The sequence below is a fragment of the Anabrus simplex genome, chromosome 1, assembly GCF_040414725.1.
Source record: "Anabrus simplex isolate iqAnaSimp1 chromosome 1, ASM4041472v1, whole genome shotgun sequence".
In the NCBI taxonomy this organism is placed as follows: domain Eukaryota; kingdom Metazoa; phylum Arthropoda; class Insecta; order Orthoptera; family Tettigoniidae; genus Anabrus; species Anabrus simplex.
In genome coordinates this window covers 659917930-659934481 of record NC_090265.1, presented here as the reverse complement: position 1 = coordinate 659934481, position 16552 = coordinate 659917930, and the positions used below count along the sequence as shown (strand labels likewise).

Sequence of the window (16552 nt, the reverse complement as noted above, 5' to 3'; positions counted from 1 at the left end):
AGGAAGTTAGTGGTGCAAGACAATTAAAATGAAAGCAATGATCAGGTTTACTGCGTGGTAGGCCTACCGCTCAACTGATAGAGACAAATGACTGGCCATTGAGTTATTATATACAGTATCAATATTGCATAATATGATACCCTTATCCGTTTTCTCTACGGGGTCTTGTATGAATTGAGACGAATCTTCACAGCAAGTTTTTACGACCGTATGCCCTTCCTGACATTGACCTCATCAGAGGAATTAATGAGATGAAACGAATGACGTGATATGAGTAACTAAAACGGATTATATTTACTCTATATGTATGCCTAAAAGTCGTGTTCACCATTTATTTACTTTTTACATTTAGGAATGCTGCCTTCCAATGAAAATAGCCAGTATAACTCAAATACATTCATAAGTTTGTTAAAGAACAGTATAGAATGTTTCCATATACAATTTATAGCTCTTTATAGCCTACAAGTCATGTGCTCACAACACAAAATTTGAGGTTATCGCATATTGGATCCTGCCCCACCTTACACTTTTTTGGTTCTAAAAGTGGGGGTAAAAGGGGTCTAATACATGAGTAAATACTAAATTTTGAAATATTTCTGTGCTTGGAGTCATTACCATTGATCTTACATTCTTCCAACAGTTATGTGCCAGAGATTTTTCATGCCAAAAGCACTGCAGCTGTGTTGCCATACAGGTGGTCAACTCTGTAATGGAATAGAATTTTACCTTGTAAAAAATAATTTGTATTCTACGTTGTTAAGCATAAAATTCTGGATATAAATATAACCTATATTTTTTTCAATTTCAGTCAAGTTTAATAAGGCCAAATTGTTAAAAGCAGACATGTTTTTCTTTTATAGTAATTCTTATTAATTACTTCATCGCTAATGTTACACAATACGCTATGTACTTCCATGTCAGATGGAAGAGGTGGATTACTATCTGATGGCACAAAACCTTAGTTGCACACAAAATGAGTTTCATGTGTGGACAAGTCCATTTGCTGCAGCATAAGTGAGAGGAGAGGAACGTTCACTTCACTAGTTGCTACAGAAGTGTTTACGTCAGCACCTTGTAATTGTAACTGTATTCTCCCTCTGTATGTAGGGGTGGTAGAATAACACTCACGGTATCTCCTGCTTGTTGTAAGAGGTGACTAAATGGGACTCCAGGGGTTCTTAACTTAAGAGCATGGGTTGGCAACCACAGGGCCTTCAGTTGAGTCCTGGCATTGCTTCCAGTTACTTGTGCCAGGCTCCTCACTTTCATCTATCCTATCAGACTTCCCTTGGTCAACTCTTGTTCTCTTCCCACCCCGACAGTATTAGATTTGCAAATCCTAGGGAGTCATTCATTTTCACACCCTTCGTGGCCCTTGTCTTTCTTTGGCCAATATCTTCATCTTTGAAGTGTCGGATTTTTCCATTTTTCTCTCTGATTATTGTTATGTAGAGGATGGTTGCCTAGTTCTACTTCCTCTTGAAACAATAATCACCACCACTAACTGCACTGTGGGTTAAGATCTCAAGTGAGCAACACAGTAGTAGTTTCCCCCTCCAATGCCTTTCTTCCCCTCCAAGCTCATGGCTCTATGCAGGTTTGTGCCATTATTATGGACAGTAATATCAGTCAGCTGACAGTAGCAGCTCATAGACAGTTTGATAACAATAAATACCTACAGAGAATAATTCTACATAGTGATCAACTTTAGATGGTTTGGTGGTATGTACTTTTCTTCCAATGGGTGTTTATTTATCATACTGGCAATGTGTATGAAAGATATAACAGAATTCTTTGGACTAGGTCTTACAACAGATTTTTAAAAAAAGAGTAAAAATGTATTATGTGATTCTTTTTCTTTTAAGAAGTAGGTAGCTACTTTTCTCCCACCAATTTCTACTAATAAGTTGTTTTTACTGCTTTAAACTAGACTTTTCCATGTTTTATTATGGTCCACAAAAGTTTTTACTGAACAGTACCGGTATATAGTATATTTCTTCTACATATTTAACTGATGAACAGCTTAACCATGTTGAAATTTAAGGTTATGAGCTATCTTCCAAGTTAATAAAAATTAGACAGGGTCAGTACTTGGAAGAGTGACTCAGTGCTACTGGCTGATGAAGTAGCAGATAGAAACTGGAGTGAGGTCCAGCTCAAGTTGAATGTTTAGTGATCACTTGGTTTACTGGATTACACCGAGTCTGTTTGCCTACCGGTACATCTAAAGTCAGGATATGACACTAAGCTAAGCATTTTCTACAATGCATTAAATATAAAAAGTTGCTACTTTCCACTTAACAATTTCTTCCATTCCATGAATTTCTTTATTATTGTAAGACCATTCTTGGGGAAAGCATGTACATTTTTTGTTATTGTGAATAATAGAAACAGGAATAGAGTAATGGAAGATCAAATATTGGATTATGATAATTCATCAAAATTGACTAATATTTTTGTCTTCTGTCTTAAAATTGGGAAGAAATATTTAAAAATTACTGTCAACACCAGTTTAAATCAATTTTATTTTTCTAGATTGGACTTACCCTAGTAATGGACAACTGAAGTCAGTACGGTAATGTAAAATCTAATAATTTTAGGCATAGGATACAGCAAGCAATGGAAACACTATTTCTCACGAGAGAATTTATGCTCTTGACAACTAAGGATAAATGTTATTCAATATGAGATAAGAATGCATAAGAGAAAGATTCATCACAACGGCAGTACAATCCTAATGCAGAAATTCCTGAGATTTGCCATGTTTACAGGTAACAATTATACCTGAATGAAAATAAAATAATTTCAAATTGATCTTAGGACAAGTGTTGCAGTCGTTTTTAAAAAGTGTACCCCAATAGTATTTCACATGCAGTCATAAAACTGTATGATTGCACAGGAGTAGCATGGTCTTACGGACAGTAAAAGAAAACTTAAAAGTACTGTATGGTACAAAAATTGTTTGAATACAAAATGTTGTACACTATATCTGGAATGATGCTAACTACTGAAAAATATAGCATAATGAATGTTAATAAATCATACATTGCTGTTCAATGTCATTACAATTTGATGACCAATAAATACACAACAATGATGATTTTTCAACAAAAGGATGAGCAACATTCAATAATACTGCAATTAAGATTAAGCACACTAAAATATTAAAGTGTCATATAAATTAGTGACTAAAAAAATGAAACCTTCATAGCAGTGTATTATCATAGGGGATGTTTTCAGTTCTCATTGCAGAATTGCAGTTCTGAGATGATGAGGTGCAAACAAGAGGTCTGTGGAATGAAATACTGTGAAAAAATAAAAATGTGGGAAAACTGACAAACTGTTCCTGTTACCTAATTCACCCAGAGTCAAGCATAGATACCAAGCGGTTTATTTGGTCACTCATATCAGAATTATTCTTTTGGGATGAGATGGGTTTTAAAGCTGATGTTATATGGCTCTCTATTAGGTGAGATTTTACGATATCTGAAAAAGAAAAGACATGTTTATCATTCATAATTAAAAAAGAAACATAAATAAAAATATAAATATTCCAAATGGATGTATAATATACAGGATTATGTAAAGAAGAATGTATAGTTGATCATGGAGCATGTCAGAGAGTAACACACAGAAAATAGAGTTACAGTCACTAACAGGTCATGCAGCAAACTTCAAACTGTTCATTATTATTCTATCTTCAAAGCTAAGACTACAGTACTTATTTAAAATCCACTTTCATAATACTGTAGAACAACAGAACAACATATCAGTGAAAAAAAAAAAAATCCACTCAGTAGTAGTAGTAGTAGTAGTAGTAGTAGTAGTAGTAGCAGCAGCAGCAGCAGCAGCAGCAGTAGCAGCATCATAGAGACCTTCTCTTTACCAAAGGCACCAATTACACATTATGGAGATTTTCATTTATATTTTTTACTGTTCACATTCTCTACTTATGAAAAATGCCAGAAAACATAATCCAAATGCATAAATGTTAGTAAATTTGGCTTCCTTACTTACTGTACTACAAATTACATTTTTTTATTACAATATCAATTTCTTCATTACACCGTACCAACCGATTTCTTAGTTATAAACACATCTCATGTAACATAGTTTTATGCAGTCACTAACGTTTCATTCATATCGTTTTGGCCAATTAAGGACCACATCATTTCAACTGTCTCCTTTCCCGGGCTTTAACATTTGCCCAGTACTCTTGCATTTGTTGCCAGTGTTGTTCCTTTCTTTGTTCGGTCCATGCCTGCCCTGTTTTCAGCTTCGGCTTTTCTTGCAAACTCTTGTGGTCTTGAAGTTTCTTCTTAAGTGGGTTGCACTCCAGTATATCATGTGTGATGCCCACCTCTTGTAGATCCTTTTCTACCTCACTGAACCAGGCCCCTTTGGTCTTCTTACCTTGGAAGTAGGAGAAGAACTGCTGCCCATTCTTGTCACACAACCATAGAAAACAATCCTTCTCTTCCGCATCATATCGGTTATCTTTTCTATGTGAAATAGAGCTCGGTTGTGCCATCTTCTATATTCACCTTTGTCTTTGATGGGGCCCAAGATTTTCCTCAGAATCTTTATTTCTTTGATCTCAAGTTCCTCAATAAGGCCTTTTTTGTACATTGCAAGGCACTCCACTGCATAGAGGGCCTCCTGACGAATGACTATATGGGAGTGTCTAAAATGGCGTTTAAGGATATTGATCTTTTGTTGACTGAGCTCGATAGCTGTAATTGCTTAAGTGCGGCCAGTATCCAGTAATCGGGAGATCGTGGGTTCGAGCCCCACTGTCGGCAGCCCTGAAGATGGTTTTTCCGTGGTTTCCCATTTTCACACCAGGCAAATGCTGGGGCTGTACCTTAATTAAGGCCACGGACGCTTCCTTCCCATTCCTAGGCCTTTACTATCCCATCGTCGCCATAAGACATATCTGTGTCGGTGCGACGTAAAGCAAATAGCAAGAAAGAAGATCTTTTGTGGAATACATCCTTGGTTAGATGGTATGCCATTTCCATTTTATTCATGTGAGACATGAAGGCTTTTCTCTCGGACATGTTGGGTTCTATTCACTTACCTAGATAAACTTTTCTATCCGCTGATTTTTCCCTGTTCCACATTTAGCTCTTTTGGTGCCTCCTTTATGTTTGTTATAAACTGAGTTTTCTCAAAGGAGATCCAAAGATCTGCTTTTACAGTCAATAAAGTATTATGTTGCAGTTGTCAATGGGCATTTCTCATCATGATCATATTCTAAATTAAGTCATCAGACTGAAAGTTAATACTGCCGAGAGGTTATTCCTCAGGAAAATTATGCACCCCCATTTTGAGAAGATTTGCTCTAATAAAATAATGTGCAAAAATACATTAACCTTTTAAGTGCTGAGTTACCACTTGACTGTTTGGTACATCAGTGCTGAGTTTCTTCATTCATATGTAAAAAAAATTGTAGAAGCCTCAATTTTTAACTTATTAGTGGGGGTGATTAGCTTAAAATGTTTATAAATGTTGGTTCCTTATAAATCTAAATGCAAATGGAAAATCCTACACATGCTCAATATTATTTTGAGAGAAAACAAAATTAAACTTTTTGTGCCCACACGTACATCACCTTTACACAAAGTAAAGAGCCCAAAATAAAATTATTTCCTAAAATCTGTAGGCAACTAATACATATAACTCCTTACAAGTACATAAGTTGGTACTTTAAAATACTTTCTAAACCTGGAATGTGATGATAGCTCAATGTTTTCCACCAGCTGTTTGTGATACCAATTTGTTTCATGAACAACCAGCTGCACCTATTCCACTGACAGAATTGTTTTAAAAAAATCAATGATTTTGGGGTTATCATCAAACACTACTTGGCTCCAAGAGTCTGTCACAGTTATTTGAAAGTCTGGTGGAGAAAAGTCATCCATCTGCCACGAAAATAGTGATGAAATAGCTTTTGAACTCACCGTGTTTTTCTTCCTTTCTTTAGAAGGAGAGTGTTTCTTTCTTACAATAATTTCAGCATTATCTGTATCACTCTCACTTTCAAAATCACTTAACAATTCATTAAATTCATCATCTTTATCCACTGTGGTTAATAACTGAAAGATTCTTTGATCCAAAATAATATCACTGTGAGAGCAGCTTGTTGTTCCGCCATGCTTGTTTTCATCACAGATGAGCTCCACAGGCGTCTACAAAAAGCTCTGTAAGTTACTTCCCAAAGCTATAAGCTGTGATCAGTTAGTTCCACATAATGCCCAACAGATGGCAGAACATGCCAGAGATCGAATCTGCACTCGAGACTGAACGGGGAAACTCAAAAAACTTTAAGTTCTTGTGCATCGCCTATAGGTAGGCATAGTGTTGGACCGGCTGCGTCAGCCCTTCTATAGGAAGGCATAGCACTCATTGGGTTAACAACAGTCACTGCTCTAAATTAGAAAACCAAAAACTTTCAGTAGAATACAGTACTAAGAGAATTACGTCAAATGAAAATCTAATGTTTTCACTAGTTATTCTCTTTGTCAACTTGAACGACATAGCAAGCTGTTTTCAAAAATTCAATCACTTAGACAGGAAACAAATCCATGATGCTGGGTAGGTACAATGAGATAGTGCAAACTGAATTTTTCTAACAAAATAAAGGGTAGGTCTTTTATGTGAGGAAAAATTTGTAACAAAAAAATTAGACATCAAAACATGCTCCTTTTTTAATGTGAAATAATAATCTATACAATCAGTAGTGATATAGAAAACCAGCAGCAACTGCAAATGACATGTTGATGGTCTTGCTACAAACGAGTCTACAATCAATCGATCAATCAATAAATCAATAACTAGCATCAAACGTGTAAAATACATAAGGAAATACAGATGTTAAGCAGTGCACCATAACTTGAAATTGTAAGCAGTAAAACTCGCAATGTAACTTCAATTTATTTACATCCATTGCAAAAAAAAAGCTCACCACCAGAACCTATTACTGCAAGTGTTACTGGGTTATTAGTCATTAAGTGCACTTTGTGCATATTAAAAAAAGCAATTGCAATTAGATGTTTCATGAATTGTTGTTTAAAACTGCAATTTAAACATGACTATTCCATATTTCATTTCTTATGATCGCCAATACATTTTATGCAAACACTAAAAATACTGCATGCTGTCATCCCTCACACAGAAGATAAATGGTGTGAAAACTGGAATGGTATTAAGTACATTACTATCAATTTGATATTGTTACTGTACGGTACTCCTTGTTCTAGGGTAGCTATCACTTGTGGATTTTCTCTCTTCTCTCTCTATCCTTTACGGAAAGTGTACTGTGCGGTCAGCACAAATGAGTCTGTAGCCATTGATCTCCACTTACTAGTTCCATTGCACATTGCAATCTATCCAACTTCAAGATTTTAAATATTACTAAGACAATATTCAAGGATTATGGTTTGAATTTACTTACACATGGCTTTAACAAAAATTTGGATCACTGAACAGTTTCCAGAACACTGGACAACAGCCTTAAAACACCCCCTTCATAAAAAAGGAGATAAGAGTAATAATAATAATTTTGTGTGCCTATTTCTAGCCGAGTGCAGCCCTTGTATGGCAGACCCTCCGATGAGGGTGGGCGGCATCTGCCGTGTGTAGGTAACTGCGTGTTATTGTGGTGGAGGATAGTGTTATGTGTGGTATACGAGTTGCAGGGATGTTGGGGACAGCACAAACACCCAGCCCCTGGGCCACTGGAATTAACCAATGAAGGTTAAAATTCCCGACCCGGCCGGGAATCGAACCCGAGACCCTCTGAACCGAAGGCCAGTACACTAACCATTCAGCCAACGAGCTGGACGGAGATAAGAGTAATCCAGATAATTATAGAGGATTGTCTATTTTGGACTGCATATACAGGTAGACCTCGTTATACGCGATAGTTACGTTCCGTGGAATTGCCACGTATACCAAATTCGTGTAAATCGAGAGCCATTTTCTATGCAAAATATAGGGTTAGGTTTCCATTTACTCACATATTAAGTTTAAAATAGCAGAGATTCTTAGTATTTTTACAAAAATAACCATTATCATATTTCTGAAATGCATTTTAATGCAAACTTTATACACTTAAAAATTTAACACTGAAACATACAATGATAATCTAAACTCTTGGCTTTAGCTTGAATAGCAGCTCCAGAGAGATGCATGTGTTGTTGATTGTGATGCTCGATCTAATCCGTACTTTCCATCGCTTCCGATCGAGATTTGGTCACTCTAGTCACACTTAAGTTAGTAGAAGATTGAGCAGTTTTTCGAATTGATTCCTCATTGTCACGAATAGTTCTAACAGTGGATTCACTAGGTCCTAAAATACGCTGTATGGTAACAATACGCTCACATTTCTCATAACGATCCAAAACTTTCTTACTAACGAATACGTCTTTGGTACACGCATCTTTCCTTTGACAGGCACACTTTCTTTCCATTTCGCCAGCGTTTTAAATATGAAACACGTGAAGTGCAACTTCACAGCTCTATTGATCGGAACTGATGATTCACATCTCGATAAACACGGCGGAAGGAACCCGCCTTATGGCAGTACAGCATCCACGTACTGTTAACAGATGTCTGCATTAGATTTAAATCCAAAATCGCGTATATGCAAAATCGCGGATAACGAATCCGCGTATAACGGGGTTTACCTGTACAAGATTTTTTCCAAGATCTTATATGGAAGGATTAAAGATCAACTAGAAAAAGAGTTGTTTTTTTGCTAGGGGCTTTACGTCACACCGACACAGATAGGTCTTATGGCGACGATGGGATAGGAAAGGCCTAGGAGCTGGAAGGAAGCAGCCGTGGCCTTAATTAAGGTACAGCCTCAGCATTTGCCTGGTGTGAAAATGGGAAACCACGGAAAACCATCTTCAGGGCTGCCGATAGTGGGATTCAAACCTAATATCTCCCGGATGCAAGCTCACAGCTGTGCGCCTCTACGCGCACGGGCAACTTGCCCGGAGAGAAAAAGAGTTAGGGGAATACCAAGGGGGCTTTGGACCCTGGAGAAGTTGTGCTGAACAGATCATCACTCTAAAATTAATAATGGCATACTACAGAAAACAAGTCTACAGTAACAACATTTGTTGAATTTAAGAAGGCATATGATTGTATACATAGACCTTAAATGCTAAAAGTTTTACAGAATTTTGGACTCAATCCTAAATTAATTAAACTGACAGAACTTACTTGAACTAATACTATAATAACCTGGATCTGCCCAAGATTTCATTTTTTGAGAATCATCTTGCAACTTTTAGCGTTGGATAATGTGCATATGAAGATTCCAGAAAAGCTTTAATTTTATTTATTCGACATGTAACTTCCAAGAAAAAGCCCGTGCCATATAAGGCACGCTGGGCGGTAGTGCTGTCTTTTGTTTCACATACGGGAATTTGGATGTTACTCCGCATTTGGCTTACCGATATGCTTTTATCCAACAATTTCTTTAGTAAATCATCAGTATACAAGTTTTTCTTCAATATTTGCATATATTACAAAAATAATGTTCCAGAACTATGAAAAATACCTAGATGTTCGATTTTTGGTGCTAGGGATGATTTTATCGGGGTTGTAAATGACCTGAGTTGTTAATTGTTTGAGGAAATGAATTTATATTTTAAATAATAATATTAAAATATCACAGGCTACCCAAATCACTTATTACATCTTGAGACAATCAGTCTGTATGAGGAATTATAGCAGCAGTATGTACAGAGATAAGTCACCTGTTTATGTGAGTAATGCACTAACAGTGATGTTCTGAAAGGCAAGTACAGACTACTTATTACCTTTGTGCGAATGATAATAAGTAAAACAGTCTACATATAAACCTACACTGCACTTTGTACTCTAGGTTCTAGGCCTAGCAAGGCAATTTTCTCTTCGCTCCTGGAATTATAGAAAGCCAGTGATGCATTCCATCTTACCAAAGTTCCTGTACTGCATTATGTCCAAAACAATGAGATCTGCGGAACAAGGGAGCAGTTTTGTAGCATGTAAGATAAGTCTGGACAATTGCTCGTCGAAAATCAAGGTGAGAAATGCCTTCTCGAGACATGTGTTTCAGCTGCCATGCATTATGCATTCCCATACCGCCGAGCCAGGCAAATACTGCCCACCACCACTTTTTTTCTGCGTTCGCTGATGCTGGCTACCAGGTAAATTGTCGGCGAAGCCACCTCCAGTTTCATCCTCGCTGTCATCATCCGACAAAACTGCAGCGTCTGGACACTCCATGAATACTTTTTCTACGTTGGAAAGTTCATAATTTTCCAACAAGTCGAGTACTTCTCGCAATGAAGTTCTCTTAGAATAATGTATGAACCCATAAATGTGAAGCTTATGAAAAGACAGGGTGAATAACTGGACAAAAGATACATTTCAACAAGAAAACTGCAACGTAGTGTCAATTTTATGTGACATTTTTACTCTGTGTGTTTAAAACCTGTTAAATTAAAACATATAATTTACAGCCTACACCAATATGCGTTGCTAGTTTGATAAAGAAAAATGAAATGAACGGAAAGGAACATCGGAACTATAACAATTATACGCTGAGTTGTGCCGGACAGAAAGATAGCACTTCCGCCCAGCCTGCCAGATAAGTACCACCAAACTTCTTTTTCAAATGAAAGGGCATCTATCATCACCAAGACATATCTTAGCTAATCCCCATACATATAAGGACCTTAGAGAAAAATATAGCACAACAGGGTCCATATAAGTAACTATAGAAGTAAAGCAGGAATTACTTACTTCAGACATGCAGCCATTACTGGCACTCATGAAAAAAAGATTCCCTTTATGTAGCTGCATCATACCAATGAGCACAGTATACTAAAATAAACCACGTAAGATGTTAGGCGAGACTTCTCTGAACACGACAATATCATAGTAAACAATACAGTGCGCGCAGTTTCAATAATAAGAGTCCAAGAAGACGGTGTAGTTTACCTTGCCATACATAGCATGTTGGGCGGATCCAGGTTGAAAGTAATGTTTAGAGGAGAGGTCTCTGAACCATTTTTTATTAAAACAGGTTTAAGACAAGGAGACTGTTTATCACTATTACTATCAAACTGTGCATTAGAATTTATAATAAGGGAATGGTACAAGGTCAACCCAAAGAACATAAAAGTTGGAAGCTCCAAACAAGATTTAAGTTTAAACTGTTCAGGATTTGCTGATGACCTTGCTCTATTGTCCAACAATATTCAGGAAACTAAGACACCAAATTAAATCTCTACAGGAAATAGCACAAAAAAATATAGGACCATTTATAATGGTATAGTAAATTTACTCATTTGGGACAAATAGTTCAGGTTCCCTATGGGAATCAACATCTATATCATCTGATGGCCAGGCAGGCATCAATTTTTGATAACGAGACAAAGTCTCTCATGGTGCATTGGCACTGCCAGTAGCTCCAAGTAGCTTACGCAGTGGCCTCCACGGTATGCACCAGCCGTGCGTGTTGGTGGGTGTGCTATTTACCAACTGATGAGCCCAACTTAGCACACTGGGGTGAAACGCTGGCAACCAGGAATGAGTTACCTGGAAAATTTATAATGTCCAATAACGGACCATTTATATTGGTAAAGAATTTCATGACCTTTTCCATATCCATAACTAGGCACCATGTTAGTCAACTTGCACGATTATGTTCCTAATCCAGATATAGGCTATCACACGATAAATATTCGCTACCCTTCACTGTACCACTTGACATAAAATAAATTTCTAACTTCTGAATGGAATTATAAGCCCCATCCTAGACACCCCTTCTCTCCTTCTCTCCTTCTCCCCTCCCTCCCCCTTACCCTCCACCCCCTCCCTTCTTTACCCTCTCCCCTCCTTTTCCTATCTACTGCTTCGTTTACATTGCCTGCTTACTACAGCAAGTCAGTGCTTGTTCTACATCGGACATTAGAGGCGAGTTTCATAAATAATTTTTCTCCTTTTTAATGTCTTTTCTTTATATTTATTCATTCCTAATTCTGAATATCATTTCCAGATTTACTTCTTTGCCCGAGGTCCTAAGTCAACTTAAAGACATCATATTAAGACAAGAAGATCATAACCTTTTGTTATTATATATTTTAATGTTATAATTATTCCTACAACATTGTCTTTGTATGGTATACATAATATGTTTTAGTTCTCATATAATCTGTTTAATTTTTATTTGGCTGAAGATGGCCACTAAGCGGCTGAAACTAGTCCCAAGACTTATGTAATATCATTTACTTTTCAATTTATTCTTATATTATTATTATTCTGAATGGAATGTGAAATACAAGCACAAACAGGCTCGCTGTGTTATTCAGTAATCTCGCTGCCAACTGCCAAGCAAAACTGAACATTCCTGAGGCTTGCTCCCCGAAGGTGCAACTAATCCTGAGAAGTTCAGGAATTCAAGGCCTTTTCCTGTAATCACGCAACTGTGGTGGCAATTCTTACCGGAGTTGGAAATTACATTTCTTTCATGAGGGGTGGTAAATAATATTTTCCGGGCTAGGAAAAATGTGATCATACTAAGAGGTATTAGTGAACATTCGTGACACGATAAGTGAGGTATTTGTATATAGATTTAATATGATGAGAAGCGGGACTTTGAATTTTCGACAAGCTTTTTTTTTTTTTAAATGATATTTGTTCGTGGTGTTGACCTCTATAGATCTTTTGCCACTCCTTTCACCGTATGATATGAACCTACTTGTAAATGGAATTGCGGAAGTGTAGAGTGTTGAATGTGAGGAAAGGAACGTTAAGGATGACACAAACACCCAGTCCCCAGGCCAGGGATATTAATCATTTACAATTTTTTAAAACCTGACCCAGCCGGCAATCGAACCCGAGGCCGCCGGGTGACAGGCGGACGCGTTGCCCTCTACACCACGGGGCCGGACTTTTGACGTGCTATGCAGGAAAATGTGTTAATAAAGAACTCACTAACAAGGTTTCACTGTACTGTATTCATGAGCACTCCCTAATTCCTTCACTCCAAACTTAGACACCTAAGACACATTAGAAGTTGTACCAATGGTGTTTAGATGGATATGACTAGTAGCCATAAGTATCTTGAAAATTAAATTTATCAATATAAGTACAAATTTCCAAACACAATGTCACTACAACTACAACTGTAGTCATTCCAACGCCCAGTTGTATAAAGACATCTGACTGGAGATCAATTTAAAACCTAGTTCTGAAAATGAACGGAGATTACGACTTTGTCGCATTGTACAAAACTGAACTTGGTTTACACGTGTAGTTCATATGTAATCGAAATTCAGAAAAGTGGGCATAGCAACACCGCAAAACAAATGAAATATGAAATAGCTTTGCCCATTGGATAATACTTAAATAGTGGGATTGACCTGGCCGTGACTGTCAACAAATGAAATACGAAATTGCTTTGCCCCTTGGATAATAAATACACATTGAATTGAGCTGGCCCTGACTGTCGACAAATGAACGTCATTTGCAGCATGTACTGGAATTTCTTCATGTGGTTTTCTTGCAAAATGGATATCTGACTTCCCTCAGTCAAACTTAGTTTTTTGTGATCCTGACAGTATTAGGTTTGTGAAACCTAGCGAGTCTTTAATTTTCACGGCCTTCGTGGCCTTCTCTATTCATTCTTCGAAGAACCGATTAGTTTCACAATGAAGTATTTATTATTTTCCACCTAGTCGATACAATGATTGCTTAAGGCAATTTAATGGTTAAAAGTGGTACATGTTTCGTGTATTATCAACATCTTCAGCCACATAACACTGTTTAGATGAAAAATATATAAATTGACAAAGTAATGCTTAAGAGGAAGTGTTCTTAAAATTAACATAAGATTGACAACATAAGGTATGAAGCTAAGAAGAAAGGTTTTAATGTTGTCAATCTTATGTTAATTTTAAGAACACTTCCTCTTAAGCATTACTTTGTCAATTTATATATTTTTCATCTAAACAGTGTTATGTGGCTGAAGATGTTGATAATACACGAAACATGTACCACTTTTAACCATTAAATTGCCTTAAGCAATCATTGTATCGACTAGGTGGAAAATAATAAATACTTAATTGTAAATCTATTGAAGTGCGATACGGACCATGAAGCTGATTTTATGTGAACCGATTAGTGTTAAAAGGAGGCGACTGCCCAGCTGCACTAGACTCGTTTGGTCTTGTGAGGTTTAATATCACGACAGGATGAAAATGTTGTCACATAGAACCCATCGCATGTCTGTTTTTCCTTTACGGTACCTGTTACCTACGGTGATATTAAAGGTGTCAAATCATACATTTGATCATAGTGCTTCTATGAGCAGAGCACAGCAAATACATAGCTGTCAGGAAAAAGTGAAGCAACTCTGCTGCCAATAGCTAGCTAAAGTTCCATTCGTAGTGCAAATCGAACAGGATAGCCCCCAGCTGGCAAGTGAAGCACATTTAAATACATTACATTTTCTTGAAAAGTACTTGGATCAATTTTTGGAATAATCACAATACTGAACTTGCAATGTTTGCAGAATTAAGCCTAGGTGTAGAAAACAGTGTAGTTCCATTTTAACCTCTTAACATGAATATACTCGGGGTTTTATATTTATATTTATATAAAATAAAATCCTTAGTATACTCGGGAATTTAAATCAAAGAATTTCATTTTTGTCCGTATTGAACTGAATTATTTAACTGCCAATTTCACCGTGTACCACGAAACGTTGAATATGTTATTTGTATTTGAAAATTTTATTTTATGAATCCTTGTATGAATTATAGCTTTTGCATTCACCTTTCATGGACTGTTTTGAATTGACATTACTGAATATCTACAATTCGAACCTTCACTGCCAAGTCCATCTCGCAAGATAAGTTCAGATGTCACGTGCAATCTATGAGGCTGTTAAATCCTAACTCACATTTGAACTACACTCGCACCGGTGCCATTCAACGAATGATTGAACGCAGACCTTTTGTACCAAATCCATTACGAACCTACATTTTCGAGTGTGTCTCATGTGTTTTTTGCATTTATCGAATCCAAACTCACGCTTGTGCAATTCTTGTCTCACCCTTTACAGCTGTTTTTTGAATTGGCGCTTATTGAATAAGTGATTTCAATCCCTAACTGCCATATTTCACCTCAACCCAAATATTTTTTATAATGTTATGTACATTTTTGAGAAGATTGTGTTTATTGAAATATAACCTATGTTTTGTACTACACTCGCGACAGGCAACATTCAATGGAAGAGTGTCTGAAATAATTTAAATCTCCAATGCCAATCATCTCGTACTTCTGCATGGTTTTGTTACAGTTTATATGTTTATATGTTTTATTGTTTAAGTGATTATGTTATCTCATGTTTATACAATTTTGACTCACCCTTCATGACCACTTTGAAACTGACATTGTACTTCGCGCCTTCATGTTCTCTCATTTAATCACACTAATGTAACACCTTGTAATATAAATGTCTACATGCTAGCCTATTTCCCACATTTTGGCTGAAGATGACGCCAAACAGCGTTGAAACTAGTTCCAAGTGTAAATATATGTTGTAAATAAACTATAACATTTATTTGTATTGAAAAGGTTGACCCTTTTAAGTTTCCTATCTTCCTATACTCGAGAATGTCGCTCATTGGTCGGTACCAAATTTAAAAGCCCGAATATACTCGTTTCTTGTTGTTTCTCAATATTTCCACCAGATGTTTATGAAATTAATACTTTAGGGTCCTATTTTTGCCAACAGATGTCTCTGACTCAACCGTAGTGGATGTCGGTGACTCAGGCAGTTCGTTTTCGCGGCTTTCCAGCGATGTAGCATTGTGTGTTGATCCTTGTTATAGGGCATTTCACACAGCCACAAACATTTGAACAGTATTGAGTGTCATGTTGTATTACTTGCCATCTGTTTAGTGCTGTGTTATTTATTTTAGAACCCGTAAAAAAATATCACGAGTATACTTGGGATTTTAAAGCAGGAACTTTTCGGTGGCTTATATTTCATTGTTAAGTTCGAAAAATGTATTTTTATTGTTACCACTGTCATTAGTTTTCAATAAATAGCCCATTTTAACAATAAAAAATTAGGTAAAAAAAGATCGCAATTTTGTAAATAATTGGTATGTTAAGAGGTTAAAGACAAAGTTAATAGAATTATCTCAGAGGATACTGACGCCATTCTATCTTGAACGGTCTATATGTTATTCGAGGTGGACAACTTAGCTGAATAACCCTCTATATCCCAGTAATCAGACATCTGTAAAATATGAACGAGATAATGTAATATCATAAGCAATTCATAGAGGTTATGTTGTAGAATTACATTTCACTGCATTACAAGAAGTGTTATATAGTTTATATATGGAAAACAACTATAGCTAACAATGTATTAAGTTAGTCTTTTGTGTATTTTCTTATGATTTATCATAACAACACAGGTAATATTATGTTCACAATCAACTGTTCTTGTATCTCAAATAGAAAACAACTCCTT

The 16552-nt window shown here is 36.5% G+C and overlaps 1 protein-coding gene across 1 annotated transcript in view; it reads right to left on the bottom strand.

Moving 5' to 3' along the window:
* Window positions 1–3199: 3199 nt before the first annotated feature.
* Window positions 3200–16552, bottom strand: part of vimar (visceral mesodermal armadillo-repeats) — a 155485-nt gene continuing 142132 nt past the window's right edge. Inside the window, exon 13 of the mRNA XM_067145294.2 lies at window positions 3200–3486. Coding sequence (XP_067001395.2) covers window positions 3359–3486 — 128 coding nt within the window. The 3' untranslated portion in view covers window positions 3200–3358. The remainder of the gene's footprint in view (window positions 3487–16552) is intronic.